The sequence below is a fragment of the Mobula hypostoma genome, chromosome 4 (genome assembly GCF_963921235.1).
Source record: "Mobula hypostoma chromosome 4, sMobHyp1.1, whole genome shotgun sequence".
In the NCBI taxonomy this organism is placed as follows: domain Eukaryota; kingdom Metazoa; phylum Chordata; class Chondrichthyes; order Myliobatiformes; family Myliobatidae; genus Mobula; species Mobula hypostoma.
The window spans coordinates 93,227,879-93,243,618 of NC_086100.1; the positions used below are offsets into that span (position 1 = coordinate 93,227,879).

Genomic DNA, 15,740 nt, shown 5'->3' on the forward strand with positions numbered 1-15,740 from the left:
TTCTCATCTTGGCTCCAAATCCCAAAAGATCAGTTCTGAACACAGTGCTGACCTATGACAGATTGACTAAGTTAGGCAAATTCACTATACAAATCTTAGTAACACACACTACTTCCAGCATCTGCAGATTTTCTCGTGTTTGTTACACTCTATTTTCTCCATGTAGATAACAGGCCATTAAGTCATGAATGGTAATTTTCCCTTTGTCCCAATACTCACTCAGACCACCTCTGAAATGAGACCGGAGGTTGAAGATCTAATGTCTGTGAGTTTGAGATGGAGGCCAAGGACAGGAGACCCGTCTTGTTTTGGGGCTGGGGGCTTGAGGGGTTGGGAGCTGGGGAAAGGAGCTTTGTTGTTGTATTGTCGTGTTCTGCTGTTGTTCTTGCTACTTCTATTATCCTGTGTTGTGTGTGTATTGAACATTATGGGCATGCTAAGTTGGCACTGGAATATGTGGTGACATTTGTGGGTTGCCCACAGCACTTCCTTTGATGTATTGGTTGTTAATGCTAACAAAATATTTCACTGTGTGTTTCGATGTATGATAAATACATCTGAATCAATATACTTTCACCTGGATCTTGAGAGAATGAGAGCTAAGAAAGGTAGAAATATTCACCTGTTGCTGCTCAATGACCCTCCTCCCCAAAGCACTGTCATCGATCAAAACACCGCACTCTGAGCCCTGCATCCATGGAAGGAAAGGGATAGTCAATATTTCAAGTCAAGATCCTCCATCTGGAGTTACTCAAACATCGACAGCTTATTTCCCTCCACACACTGCCTGAACTGCAGAGATACCTCACCATTTGTTTGATGAGACTCACCTGAAATGGTGACTGTCCATTTAACTCCATCGATGCCCAGTCTGTTTGCTGCTTCCTAAGGTAGATGGGCACTTAAATGCTAGTAAAGACACAAGGGGGCTCCAGGGTTGTGCCAATGATATTTGATAGTTTTACTTAAAGCAGATAGGACTAAAATACTTCAAATCTATTTCAATTTTTCAATAAGGTTGCTATTTAAATAATATTCTGTTGTATCAGGAGGTTACCTCTGCTTTAATAATTCATATCCTTTGCATTTTACATTGTACAAAGATGAACATTACTTGGTAAACAGTAAACAATTGAATTTTGGAAAATACATACAAAGTTTGGATTTACAAAGCAAGGTTTTGAACCTGTTATCCAAATCACCTCGTACCATAAAAGTTTTCCATACTGAAGCTGGTTAGTGAATTACCATGCAGTAATTGGTTGGTCAGGAAGTGCTAAAATGTAAAATTACACCCATGTATCTTAACGTTGAGATAAAAGAAAAAGTTTCATGTCCCATTGCCAAGCAGGTACCTCATCCATTTAAAAAAAATTCAGCCTCACAAGAGGGAAATAAATATTTGGAAATGCACGGAGGCTTAGGATTTCACAAGACACAGGACTGAACCTGGATTCTTGGGAATAAACCAAAGCTTTACTGCAGTGAAGTATCTGGCAAATTCTTCACAACTTCAGCAACGTGTTGGTAGTAACAAAAAGGAGAAGCAGACATTCAAAGTGTTGTTCAAATGTGTTTCAGTCTTGAAAATCCCATTTCCCAAAGGAATAAGGCAATAGAAGCGAAGGAATACAGTGCAATGCTCTCCTGATATTGGGCCTTTCCAATCCTTTACATTTGGGTGCTTCAGGAACTTCAATTACTAACTCGTTCAGGGAAACATGATACTGTACTATTACGTATGAGAACTCGATAATTCACAAAACAAATGATGAAAGTATTTCAAGGCACACTATTCAGAAAAATTATCTCCCCTACTTTTCCTTAATTTCTATCATTAAATCTGGTGTTAGTGTTGAAGAGTTCATATCTAATAAAAACCATGATTTCAGACATAGGCACCCAAGGCTGCGTGAAACTCAGTGAGACACTGAACCAGTTGCTGAAACTTGGGCCTCTCCTCCCGATCCAAGGCCCAACAGCAGGCCATCACTGCAAACCTGTGGAACAAGATCGAGAGTGTTAGATACACGATGACATGTACAAGAGGCACAGCACATTCAGCTGGTCAGACTTATTGCACATCAGAGAAAAAAATATATAGCTAAAGTCAGATAAATAATAGGGCATATATCAATTACTGAACAATGAGATGTAAAGTGATCGCTGGCTCACATATATGATGTCATCAAGACAAAGCAATTAGATTTGTAACACATCACTCATCACAAATTAGAAACATTGAGAGAATAAAGCAACCAACATTCGAACATAGAACAGATAGAGCAGGATATCTGAGAACAATTACTGAGCAAACATTGAAAGGCATAGAGACAAATTACATCAGACACAAGAAGAGACGTTAAACATTCACATCACATATATAATGGAAGAGTAGTCAATGTTTGGGTTCATGAGAGAAGAGAGTGAAATGATTAATTAGAAATAATGAAACAGAGACAGCCTTCACCCATCCAATATTAACACCAGACATTAATCATCTGGTACAGCATGCATGAGTCTGACATACACTACATCCGAGTTCGCTCCATGCTGTGTTATAGTACTGTGCAAAAGTCTTAGGCACTCTACATTACTTATATAACTTTTATTTTAGACTAGACAACGGGGTGACCCATTGGGGCACCCTTTGAGAGAAGGGTTATGCAGTCTGATGTGACCAGAATGAACATTAAATTTTCCTGAATGCTATTGGTATCGCTTTGCTTTGGAAACTGAAGTAGAAAACCTCAGTTTATTAAAGAAGAACGGCGCGTAGCAAAGCAAATATAACTGCTCCTCATTTAACCACAGACAATTTTGATGGCATCATTTCTGGTTTATCTGCCACCCTTGTTCCTCTTGTTGTCATTTTGGAGACCTGCAGCCCTTTCATCCCCCATCTCTTCATCCCTTCTGCTGTTTGTTGTTTGTCTCTGACCCTGGAGACGTGCATGCCTTTCCTCCTCTGTCTCTTCTTCTCTCATTTTTTTTTGTCCTGACTCTTTGATCCTGGAGTCCTGTGGCCCTGGCCTCATCTGATTCTTGTTCTCTCCCTCTCCTTGCCACTTTCCAACGTTTGGCGTCATCTCCTGACCATAATGTCCCCCTTCTCTTTCCACACGGCATAATTAGGCTGACCATTATTTTTACTCTAATGCTGGATAGAAGATACGAAGCACTAACATCAAAGGATGCTGATTATTTTTGATGATGTGGCTGGCACTCTCTTAAATGGACGTGATATAGGCACTGCTGTCCTTTGACTCCAGCAAAAGGTTTTATGGATGTCTCGAAGTACGTTATTACAATAAGGTTTAATTATCTCTTATTGATGGGTGACAGTTAGATCTGTCCCAATCCTGCACATGCTGATGGTGATTAGCAGAATGTGACCCCTCGAAATAGAGCTGCCCTGCCCTTTTGCTCCAGTAGGTGTCGTTGCTGAGGCTGGCCGTGCGCATGCGTCGGGCTGTCGCGTTCTGACAGACAGAGCATGAGAGTCTTAGTAGTATGTAGATGGTTATTTTTGTGTTCTCCATTAGTGTGCCAGTAGAAAAGAGCAAACTTTAGATTTCCAGCTATTCATCTTCAAAAAAATTAAATATTACAGAGAAACTTCTGTATTTTGTTAAAGAAAGTAACATATTAAGTAATAGAGCACTTTTCAAATAAAAACAATTACCTTGTAGGTATCTAGCCCAGTGCATGATTAAACAAAGATAACAAACATAATGACATAGTGAGGAGAATGAATCAGAATCAGGTTTAATACCACCAGCATATGTCATGAAATTTGCTGACCTTGCTGCAGCAATAAAATAATAAGGAAAAAACATTATTTACACTGTGTGTGTGTGTGTGTGTGTGTGTGTGTGTGTGCGCGCGCGCGCACAGTAACACCTACCCCACCCCACCCCATACCAGACGGTGATGAAGCCAGTTAGGTTGCTCTCCACGGTACAACTGTAGAAATTTGTGAGAGTTTTAGGTGACATACAAAATCTTTTTAAACTCCTAATGAAATATAGCCATGCCTTGGCTTCTTTACAGTTGCATCAATATGTTGGGTCCAGTTTAGGTCCTCAGAGATATTGACACCCACGTACTTGAAAATGCTCACTCTTTCCACTTCTGATCCCTCTATGAGGACTGGTGTGTGCTCCTTCAGCTTACCCTTTCTGAAGTTCACAATCAGTTCTTTGGTCTTCCTGACATTGAGTGCAAGATTGTTACTGCGACACCACTCAACTAGCTGATATATCTTGCTCCTGTATGCCCTCTTGTCACCATCTGAATTTCTGCTAACAATAGTTGCATCATCAGCAAAATTATAGATGGCATTTGAGCTGTGTCTGGGTATAGAAAGAGTAGAGAAGTGGGCTAAGCACACATCCTTGAGGAGTGCCAGTGCTGATTATCAGCGAGGTAGAGATGTTAATTCTGCTCCACATAGATCGTGGCCTTCCGAATTGGGAAGTTGAGGATCCAGTTATAGAGGGAGGTACAGAGGCCCAGGCTTTGGAGATTTTTGATCAGACCTGTAGAAATGATTGTGTTAAACAGCACCCTGACATAGGTATTTGTATTGTCCAGGTGATCCAAGGACGTGTGAAGAGCCAAGAAGATTAGATCCACCTTAGAGCTACTGTGGCGGTAAGACAAATTGCAGTGGGTCCAAGTGTTTGCTGAGACAGGAGTTAACTCAAGCCATAAACAACCTCTTAAAGCACTTCATCACCATAGATGTCAATGCTACAGGACGATAGTCCATTAACTGATTAACTGAGGAGGGAGAAGATGGCAGCGTGCGCGGCCTCTCCGGTGAATGGTATCTGTAATCTGTCAAGTAGGGGACCGTGCACAATTCTGATTTGATGGAGACGGACGTGAGAGTACATTGGAACATCTGGAAAACTTCTGAAATGCCCGCTTCACTGCCACTGCTACTGTGTGGTAACCGGAATCTCCGGAGCAGAAGGCCCCGAATCCTCGGCTTTGCTTGTTTCAGCGGCCGGAGCTAGGTTGAAGGCGCTTGGCAGAGGATGGTGCTTGGGAGGCTGTATCAGAGGGGCTGGTCGGAGGCTCTAAGTTTTCGGATGGACCGACTCAGTGTCGGCTGTGGTCGGCTGCTTCCAAGGCATCGGTAAGTTGATGGTGCCTGGAGGTTTATGGCAGGGAGTTACTCCCTTTTGCCGCCTGCTATCGGGGACTCGGGGACTTAGAGACTATTTTTTTTTTACTGTGCCCACGGTTTGCTCTTCATCAAATTATGGTATTGCTTTGCACTGCTGTAACTATATGTTATAATTATGTGGTTCTGTCAGTGTTTCTTTGGTTTGTCCTGTTTTCTGTGATATCACTCCGGAGAAACACTGTATCATTTCTTAATGTATGTATGCATTTCTAAATGACAATAAAAGAGGACTGAGTGTTCACACAATCTAATCTAATCTAAAACTGAAACAGCCAGGCCTAAGAGGGATCAAAATGGGTGAAGGACAACCAAACTAAGAGGTCAGGGTGTGGCAGAAGTGACAGTTTAACCTTCAAATCAATTCTTACACCATGGCAAGAGTGAGCACAGGAACAACAAAAGGTGATCACCTGCTTCAGCAAGGTGTCTCCCAAGCAGAAATTTCATGGCAGATGGGAGTTTCTAAGCTCTTCTGTAGAAGCATAGGGCAATGCTGAGGATCAAAAACGCAGTGGTTGGCAATGGAAATTGAGAGCAACAGACAAGAGATACATCAAACTGACATCCCTTCTAAATTGGAAGAAGTCCAGTACTGCTATCAGCTCCGAACTCAGAAAAACTACTGGAACCCAGGTACACCCTGTACAGTTCAGAGAAGTCTTGTCAGAAGTGGTCTTCATGGAACAGTTCGCTCTACTACCTGTAGGGAGTTTGTATGTTCTCCCTGTGCCCGTGTGGGTTTCCTCTGGAGTGCTTCAGTTTCCTCCCACAGTCCAGACATATAGGTTGGTCATTGTAAATTATACAGTGATAAGGCTAAACTTAAAATGGGGGATTGCTGAGCAGTGTGGTTCGAAGGGCCGGATACAGCTATTCCATGCTGTATCTCAATCAATCACAAATAATAAGAATTGCTGCCAAAAAGCCACTTCTCAGAAGTGGAGCCAAAGCCAAGAGACTCAACACACAAAAACGCAAGGACTGGGTGCTGAATAATTGCAGCAAGTGCTCTGGACAATGTACCTAAGAGATCTGATGTTGTTTTAAAGTCAAAAAGCAGTCACACATAATAGTGATTTGATTTAGTGTGTCTGTTTACTGTTCTAATTTTTTTGAAGCTTAGAATCTTTTCATTTGATTACTTTTTGAAGTATTTTTGCTTTACTTAATTGTTTTACGTGTGCCTAAGACTTTTGCATAGTACTGTATATTTCAAATCAAGAGATCAATAAGGGCTTCCTTGGTTGGGGTTTCCTCGTTCTGGTTTTGCACTGTAGTGGTTCAATATAGGTGGTCCATCATCACCTCTGGTGGTGTACAACTTGTGTTAAAAATAATTGTTCCAGGCATCTCCTTTTGAACTCCCCCCATCTTGAATGCATGCTATTTAGTATTAGATGTTTGATCCTGGAGAAAAGACACTTTTTATTTCTAGGCTTCTCATAATTATATAAGTTTCTATAAATTCTCCCTCAACCTCCATTGCTCCAGAGAAAATAACTCAAGTTTGACCTCCAACCTCTAATCCGGGCAGCATCTAGGCAAACTTCTTCTGCACCCTTTCCATTGCCTTAACATCCTTTCCTATAATGGGATGACCAGAATTGAATACAATACTCCAGATGAGGCCTAACTTCCATCTCCCTATCACACTCACTCACCCATCCACCTGGGTCTCTTCTGGCCCACTCTTCCCTAACTAGTTCCATCCACCCATCACTTTCTACCACCTATCCTACCCTCACATGGCACGGCGAATAATCCTGAGATTATGACCAAGGAAGCAATATACCATTCTGGAGGCCACAGAAATGCTTATTTGTTCCTCCCAGCATTACTCTTGCCTGGATTTTTCCCTTCTTGCTGTGCATTAGAGCCAACTGCAGTGCCAACAAGTTGGCTGATAAGAGGCCATACCCCTCAAAAGTATCTAAAATTATTCACTGTTGAGAGGGGAATGACCACAGGCTAGAATGAATCCAAAACTGACTTGGAAATAGGAGACAGGGCATAATGGCAGAGAACTGCTTTTGTGATTGTATGCTGGTGATTTCTGCCCCACAATGATCAAAGTTACAATATTTCCATTTGTAACATACGTGAATGACTTCGGTGTGAATGTTGGAGGCATGATCATAAGTTTGCAGATGGTTATGAAGACAGGCAGAACTGTTGATAGTCTAGAGGTTAGGCCAAAGGTTAGAATATATTGATGTGCTGGTGAAATGGGCAAAGTGAAGGATTGAAGTTAATCTAGACTAACGTGAGCTAACCCAAACATGAGAAAATCTGCAGATAATGAAATCCAAAGCCACACACACAAAATGCTGGAGAAGCACAGCGGGCCAGGCAGAATCCATGTAAAAAAGTAAGCAGTTGACGTTTCGGGCTGAGACCCTTCATCAGGAATGGAAATAAAAAGGAGAAGTTACACTAAGAAGGTGGGGGAAGGGGAGGAAGAAGTACACGGTGGTAATTGATAGGGAGAGGGCGAGGCAGTGAAGTAAAGAGCTGGGAGGTTGATTGGTGAAATAGAAAATATTTGCAGATGACACCAAGAGGAAACGAGGAAGGCTATCTGGCTTGCAGATGGATCAGCTGGAAAAATGGGCTGAAAAATGACAGATGGAAATTAATGCAGACAAGTGTGAGGTTTTGCACTTCGGTAGGGCCAACCAGGGTAAGTCTTACACAGTGTTAGAGCACTGATGAGTGTGGTAGAACAAAGGGATTTTGGTATATAGGTCCATAATACTTTGAAGGTAGTATCACAGGTAGAGAGAGTCATAAAGAAAGCTTTTGGCACATTGGCTTTCATAGATCAATGTATTGCATACAGGAGATTGGATGTTATGTTAAAGTTGTATAAGACAATGGTGAGGCCTAATTTGGAGTACTGAGTGCAGTTTTGGCCATTAACCTACAGGAAAGACATAAACGAGGTTGAAAGAGTAGAGAAAATTTACAAGAATGTTGCCAGGACTGGAGGACCTGAGTTATAAGGAAAGATCAAATAGGTTAGGACTGTATTCCTTAGAACAGTAGAAGTTGAGAGGTTTGATAGAGGTATGCAAAATTATGAGAAGTATAGATAGGATAAATGGAAGCAGGCTTTTTTGCACTGAGGGGTGGGACTACAACCAGAAATCATGGATTAAGGAGAACATGAAAGGAAACATCTGCACTGTGAGTGTGGAATGAGCTACCAGCATAAGTGGTGTGCCGTACTTCTATAAAGGGAATTACAGAGAGGAGTTAGCCAAAACTGATCGGAAAAGAACACTGGCAGGGACAACGGAAGAACAGCAATGGCTGGAATTTCTGGAAACAACTTGGAAGGCAGAGGATATATAAATCCCAAATAGGAAGAAGTATTCCAAAGGCAAGATGACATAACCGTGGCTACCAAGAAAAGTCAAAGCCAACATAAAAGCCAAAGAAAGGGTGGAGCAAAATGCACTAAAGAGCAGCTTCTTTGAACATCTGTGGAAACCGCTTAATTTCTACCTTTAACGTCTCTTTTTTTTTCTTTTCAAGGTGGATTGAGTTCTGTCGAAGTCCCTGACCTACAGCTGTACACAAACAACAGGAATTCTGCAGATGCTGGAAATTCAAGCAACATACATCAAAGTTGCTGGTGAACGCAGCAGGTAAAGCAGCATCTATAGGAAGAGGTGCAGTCGACGTTTCAGGCCGAGACCCTTCGTCAGGACTAACTGAAGGAAGAGTGAGTAAGGGATTTGAAAGCTGGAGGGGGAGGGGGAGATGCAAAATGAAAGGAGAAGACAGGAGGGGGAGGGATAGAGCCAAGAGCTGGACAGGTGATACGCAAAAGGGGATACGAGAGGATCATGGGACAGGAGGTCCGGGAAGAAAGAGAAGGGGGGGGGTGACCCAGAGGATGGGCAAGAGGTATATTCAGAGGGACAGAGGGAGAAAAAGGAGAGTGAGAGAAAGAATGTGTGTATAAAAATGAGTAACAGATGGGGTACGAGGGGGAGGTGGGGCCTTAGCGGAAGTTAGAGAAGTCGATGTTCATGCCATCAGGTTGGAGGCTACCCAGATGGAATATAAGGTGTTGTTCCTCCAACCTGAGTGTGGCTTCATCTTTACAGTAGAGGAGGCCGTGGATAGACATGTCAGAATGGGAATGGGATGTGGAATTAAAATGTGTGGCCACTGGGAGATCCTGCTTTCTCTGGCAGACAGAGCGTAGATGTTCAGCAAAGCGGTCTCCCAGTCTGCGTCGGGTCTCACCAATATATAAAAGGCCACATCGGGAGCACCGGACGCAGTATATCACCCCAGTCGACTCACAGGTGAAGTGATGCCTCACCTGGAAGGACTGTTTGGGGCCCTGAATGGTGGTAAGGGAGGAAGTGTAAGGGCATGTGTAGCACTTGTTCCGCTTACACGGATAAGTGCCAGGAGGGAGATCAGTGGGGAGGGATGGGGGGGACGAATGGACAAGGGAGTTGTGTAGGGAGCGATCCCTGCGGGATGCAGAGGGGGGGGGAGGGAAAGATGTGCTTAGTGGTGGGATCCCGTTGGAGGTGGCTGTACACAAACTTTGGTTCTTTATGGCAATGGTTCTCGCTCCCATGGCTCACCACCAACTGGTTACTTTTTTGATATCCCAAGGACGCGGTCTAGAAGACAAGTGCGTCCTCGAGTTATGAGGCTCTGCAGTCCTGGGGGCGACTCGATTCTATGCTGGTGTCGCCGTAACTGAAGCATCGCAGGAGAAGTAGAATATTGGGACCAGCGGATCAGTTGTCCGAGGCTTCTGTACCCAATGAATTGCTCTCTCTCTGTCTCTTTTGTTGATGGGGAACAGCTTGTTGCCAATTCTCAAGTCACAGGGAAAAAAAATGGCACACTTTATAACAATATAATCAACAAGCGTTTGTTAGTCTCCCCTCTCACTGTATGACACCTCTCTGCCCGCTTATTAGAAAGAGAGTGGGGGGGGGAAGAGAGAGAGAGAGAGAGAGAGAGAGAGAGAGGCAGAGAGGGAGAGGCAGAAAGGGAGAGAGGGAGAGAGATGAATTGTATGTCAAATTGTTAGGTGAATTAGTTTTTGTTGTACTGCAGATCATGGTCTTTTGTGGGGACTTCGCTATTGCTTCCTTGGTGGGTAGAGGCTTTTTGCTGAAGTGGGGTGTGGAGAGGGTCGATTCTTTGCTGCTGCTTGTGCATTGGGGGGAGGGAGTATAGGGGGCTTTGGGGTACCCTTCTACTATCATGAATATCTGCAAATAACAAGAATTTCAGATTGGTTATTAGATACTTTCTTTGCTATTAAATTGAACTATTGAACTATAACAGTTAATTAGTGGGAAGTTAGAGGACTGGGAAACCAACGGAAGGCAACTAAAAATGTGAAAACTTTACCAAAAGTTTCTTTAGATACATTAAGTGTAAAAGAGAGATGAGAATGGAAATCGAATAGCTGGAAAACAATGCTGGAGAGGTAGTTGTGGGGAACAAGGAAATGGCACATAAACTAAATAAGTATTTTGCATCAGTCTTCACTGTTGAAGACACGAGCAGTTTGGTGGAAATTCCAGGTGTCAGGGGTCATGAAGTGTGTGAGGATACCATTACCAGCGAGAAGGTTCTTGAGAAACTCAAAGGTCTGAAGTCACTATCTTGAGCAGATGGTGTACACCCCAGTGTTCTGAAAGAAGTGGCTAAAGAGATTGTGGAGGCATTAGTAACGATCTTTCAAGAATCACTAGTTTCTGGAATGGTTCCTGAAGACTTGGAAAATTGAAATGGTATTTCAATCTTCAAGAAGGGAGAGAGGCAGAAGAAAGGAAATTATAGGTGAATTGGTCTGATCTCACTGGCTGGGAAGATGTTGGAGTTGATTGTTAAGGATGTGGTTTCGGGGAACTTTGGATGTGGTTTGATGGCTCTAGCCCTGTATTCACTGGAATTCGGAAAAATGAGGAGTGACCTAATTGAAACCTATTGAATGTTGAAAGGCCTGGTTAGAGTGGATGTGGAGAGGATGTTTCCTACAGTAGGAGAGTCAAAGACAAGACAGCCTCAGAATAGAGGGGTGTCCTTTTAAAATGGAGGTGAGGAGGTATTTCTTTAGCCAGAGATCAGTGAATCTGTGGAATTCGTTGCCATAGGTGGCTCTGGAGGCCAAGACTGTGTATATTCAAGGCAGAGCTTGATAGATTCTGATTGGTCAGGGCGTGAAGAGATACGGGAAGAAGGCAGGGGAGGAAAAATGGATCAACCATGATGAAATAGTGGTGTAAACTTGATGGACCAAATGGCCTAATTCTGCTCCTTTTTATGTTATTTAAACAAATAAAAAAACGTGCCATGCAACTTACAGTTCATCTGGGCAGTTGATTGGCTGGGCTATTCTATATCCATCCTTTAGATAAGCTGCCATCTCGAAAGGATCAATATCGACATATGGCGTCTGTCCCAGGGTCATCAGTTCCCACAGTGTAACACCAAATGCCCACTTAAAGAAAAACAAAAGAAGAATTATTAGGAAAGGCTGACCATGGTTTCCACGACAATTCAAGAACTCCAGGTTCACAATAAACAATCTTGGAATCTGATCAGATTGACTAGCAAACTTTCTGTGCCAAATGCATTAACATGCCTCCTGTACACAAATAGGAAACCCAGCCATAATCTCTTCCCTCATCAGTGAATATAATGATTGTATTTCCTAAATTTGCCATTGACAGGTGCTCCACTTGGCCTCATCATTTCCTAAAATCATGTTCAGCAATGTCACTTCATTGTTGGAAAACATCAAAAAAGTGAAAGAGAATCTGGTATTTATTTGTTAGATCAAAAACGTTTTCTTGAACATACAGCACTCCTGCTAATCCTGTCTTTGCTTGGATATGTGAGCTGCCCCATTAACACAGTTTTTACACGTCTGTAATTCCCTGCAAATTTTCTCTTCAATCCCACAATCTCATTTCCAATGGAACAACCCCAGCAGAGCATCTTCATTCTGAACGAGATGATCTTGATCGTTGCATCTGGGCAACATACCTTCCACTCTTCCTTTCCCTTCTTTCCTGAACCATTACAACAATTTTTCTGCCAAATTTTATAACCAGGTTTCTAGTATTGCAATAAAATGTTTAGCAAATAAGGTAGGCTTCAGGTAAACCAGAGGAAATTACACAGAATGGCAAAGCCAGCCCATTCTGGGCCAGCACAGTAGTGTAGCAGTTATGACAATGCTCTTACAGTGCTAGTGACCCAGATCAATGCCGTGGTTGTCTGTCAGGAGTATTTATGTTCTTCCCGTGAACACAGAAACATAGAAAATAGGTGCAGGAGTAGGCCATTCGGCCCATTGAGCCTGCACCGCCATTCAGTATGATCATGGCTGATCATCCAACTCAGAACCCTGTACCAGCCTTCCCTCCATACCCGCTGATCCCTTTAGCCACAAGGGCCATATCTAACTCCCTCTTAAATATAGCCAATGAACTGGCCTCAACTGTTCCCTGTGGCAGAGAATTCCACAGATTCACCACTCTCTGTGTGAAGAAGTTTTTACTCATCTCGGTCCTAAAAGGCTTCCTCTTTATCCTCAAACTGTGACCCCTCGTTCTGGACTTTCCCAACATCGGAAACAATCTTCCTGCATCTAGCCTGTCCAATCCCTTTAGGATTTTATACGTTTCAATAAGATCCCCCCTCAATCTTCTAAATTCCAACGAATGTAAGCCTACTCGATCCAGTCTTTCATCATATGAAAGTCCTGCCATCCCAGGAATCAATCTGCTGAACCTTCTTTGTACTCCCTCTATGGCAAGGATGTCTTTCCTCAGATTAGGGGACCAAAACTGCACACAATACTCCAGGTGTGGTCTCACCAAGGCCTTGTACAACTGCAGTAGTACCTCCCTGCTCCTGTACTCGAATCCTCTTGCTATGAATGCCAGCATACCATTTGCCTTTTTCACTGCCTGCTGTACCTGCATGCCCACTTTCAATGACTGGTGTATAACGACACCAGGGTCTCGTCGCACCTCCCCTTTTCCTAATCAGCCATCATTCAAATAATAATCTGTTTTCCTGTTTTTGCCATCAAAGTGGATAACCTCACATTTATCCACATTAAATTGCATCTGCCATGAATTTGCCCACTCACCTAACCTATCCAAGTCACCCTGCATCCTCTTAGCATCCTCCTCACAGCTAACACTGCCGCCCAGCTTCGTGTCATCCACAAACTTGGAGATGCTGCATTTAATTCCCTCGTCTAAGTCATTAATATATATTGTAAACAACTGGGGTCCCAGCACTGAGCCTTGCGGTACCCCACTAGTCACTGCCTGCCATTCTGAAAAGGTCCCGTTTATTCTCACTCTTTGCTTCCTGTCTGCCAACCAATTCTCTATCCACATCCCCCAATACCGCGTGCTTTAAGTTTGCACACTAATCTCCTGTGTGGGACCTTGTCAAAAGCCTTTTGAAAATCCAAATATACCACATCCACTGGTTCTCCCCTATCCACTCTACTCGTTACATCCTCAAAAAATTCTATGAGATTCGTCAGACATGATTTTCCTTTCACAAATCCATGCTGACTTTGTCTGATAATTTCACCGCTTTCCAAATGTGCTGTTATCACATCTTTGATAACTGACTCTAGCATTTTCCCCACCACCGATGTTAGGCTAACCGGTCAATAATTCCCTGGTTTCTCTCTCCCTCCTTTTTCAAAAAGTGGGGTTACATTAGCCACACTCCAATCCTCAGGAATTAGTCCAGAATCTAAAGAGTTTTGAAAAATTATCACTAATGCATCCACTATATCTTGAGCTACTTCCTTAAGCACTCTGGGATGCAGACCATCTGGCCCTGGGGATTTATCTGCCTTTAATCCCTTCAATTTACCTAACACCAATTCCCTGCTAACATGTATTTCCCTCAGTTCCTCCATCTCACTGGACCCTCTGTCCCCTACTATTTCCAGAAGATTATTTATGAACTCCTTAGTGAAGACAGAACCAAAGTAGTTATTCAATTGGTCTGTCATGTCCTTGCTCCTCATAATCAATTCACCTGTTTCTGTCTGTAGGGGACCTACATTTGTCTTAACCAATCTTTTTCTTTTCACATATCTATAAAAGCTTTTACAGTCAGTTTTTATGTTCCCTGTCAGTTTTCTCTCATAATCTTTTTTCACTTTCCTAATTAAGCCCTTTGTCCTCCTCTGCTGGACTCTGAATTTCTCCCAGTCCTCAGGTGAGTCACTTTTTCTGGCTAATTTGTATGCTTCTTCTTTGGAATTGATACTATCCCTAATTTCCCTTGTCAGCCATGGGTGCACTACCTTCCCTGGTTTATTCTTTTGCCAAACTGGGATGAACAATTGTTGTAGTTCACCATGCGATCTTTAAATGCTTGCCATTGCATATCCACCATCAACCCTTTAAGTGTCATTTGCCAGTCTATCTTAGCTAATTCACGTCTCATACCTTCAAAGTTACTCTTCTTTAAGTTCAGAACCTTTGTTGCTAAATTAACTATGTTACTCTCCATCTTAATGAAGAATTCCACCATACTATGGTCACTCTTACCCAAGGGGCCTCTCACGACAAGATTGCTAATTAACCCTTCCTCATTGCTCAATACCCAGTCTAGAATAGCCTGCTCTCCAGTTGGTTCCTCAATATGTTGGTCCAAAAAAACCATCCCGCATACATTCCAAGAAATCCTCTTCCTCAGCACCCTTACCAATTTGGTTCACCCAATCTATATGTAGATTGAAGTCACCCATTATAACTGCTGTTCCTTTATTGCACACATTTCTAATTTCCTGTTTAATACCATCCCCAACCTCACTACTACTGTTAGGTGGCCTGTACACAACTCCCACCAGGGATTTCTGCCCCTTAGTGTTATGCAGCTCTACCCAGATCGATTCCACATCCTCCCGGCTAATGTCCTTCCTTTCTATTGCATTAATCTCCTCTCTAAGCAATTGCTCTCTCAGCAATGCTACCCCACCTGCTTTTCTTTCATGTCTATCCCTCCTGAATATTGGATATCCCTGAATGTTGAGCTCCCATCCATGGTCACCCTGGAGCCATGTCTCTGTGATCCCAACTATATCATATTCATTAATAACAATCTGCACTTTTAATTCATCCGTAAACAACAGGAATTCTGCAGATGCTGGAAATTTAAGCAACATACATCAAAGTTGCTGGTGAACGCAGCAGGCCAAGCAGCATCTATAGAAAGAGGCGCAGTCGACGTTTCAGGCCGAGACCCTTCGTCAGGACTACATTCATCCACCTTGTTACGAATGCTCCTTGCATTGACACACAAAGCCTTCGTACAACACTCTTAGCCCTTATACAATTATGTTGAAAAGTGGCCCTTTTTGATTTTTGCCCTGGATTTGCCGGCCTGCCACTTTTACTTTTCACCTTACTACTTTTTGCTCCTACCCTCATTTTACACCCCTCTGACTCTCTGCACTTGTTCTCATCCCCCTGTTGTGAACTAACCTCCTCTCTCCTGGTCTCTT

General features: G+C 42.9%; 1 protein-coding gene across 4 annotated transcripts in view; it reads right to left on the reverse strand.

Annotated features, from left to right (window-relative positions):
- ryk (receptor like tyrosine kinase) overlaps positions 1 to 15,740 on the reverse strand; it is a 408,854-nt gene that overhangs the window by 7,994 nt on the left and 385,120 nt on the right. For 2 of the 4 annotated variants that reach the window (XR_010017706.1, XR_010017704.1), the window contains exons 15-16: positions 11,551 to 11,687; positions 623 to 2,000 (exon numbers count right to left, since the gene is read on the reverse strand). Coding sequence is in view for 1 of the 4 variants with exons in the window: in XM_063046162.1 (XP_062902232.1) it covers positions 1,889 to 2,000; positions 11,551 to 11,687 (249 nt within the window). In the remaining 3 variants the exon portion in view is untranslated. Of the gene's footprint in view, positions 1 to 41; positions 2,001 to 11,550; positions 11,688 to 15,740 lie in introns of those variants that run through there. The other 2 variants (XR_010017705.1, XM_063046162.1) reach the window with 2 other exon arrangements.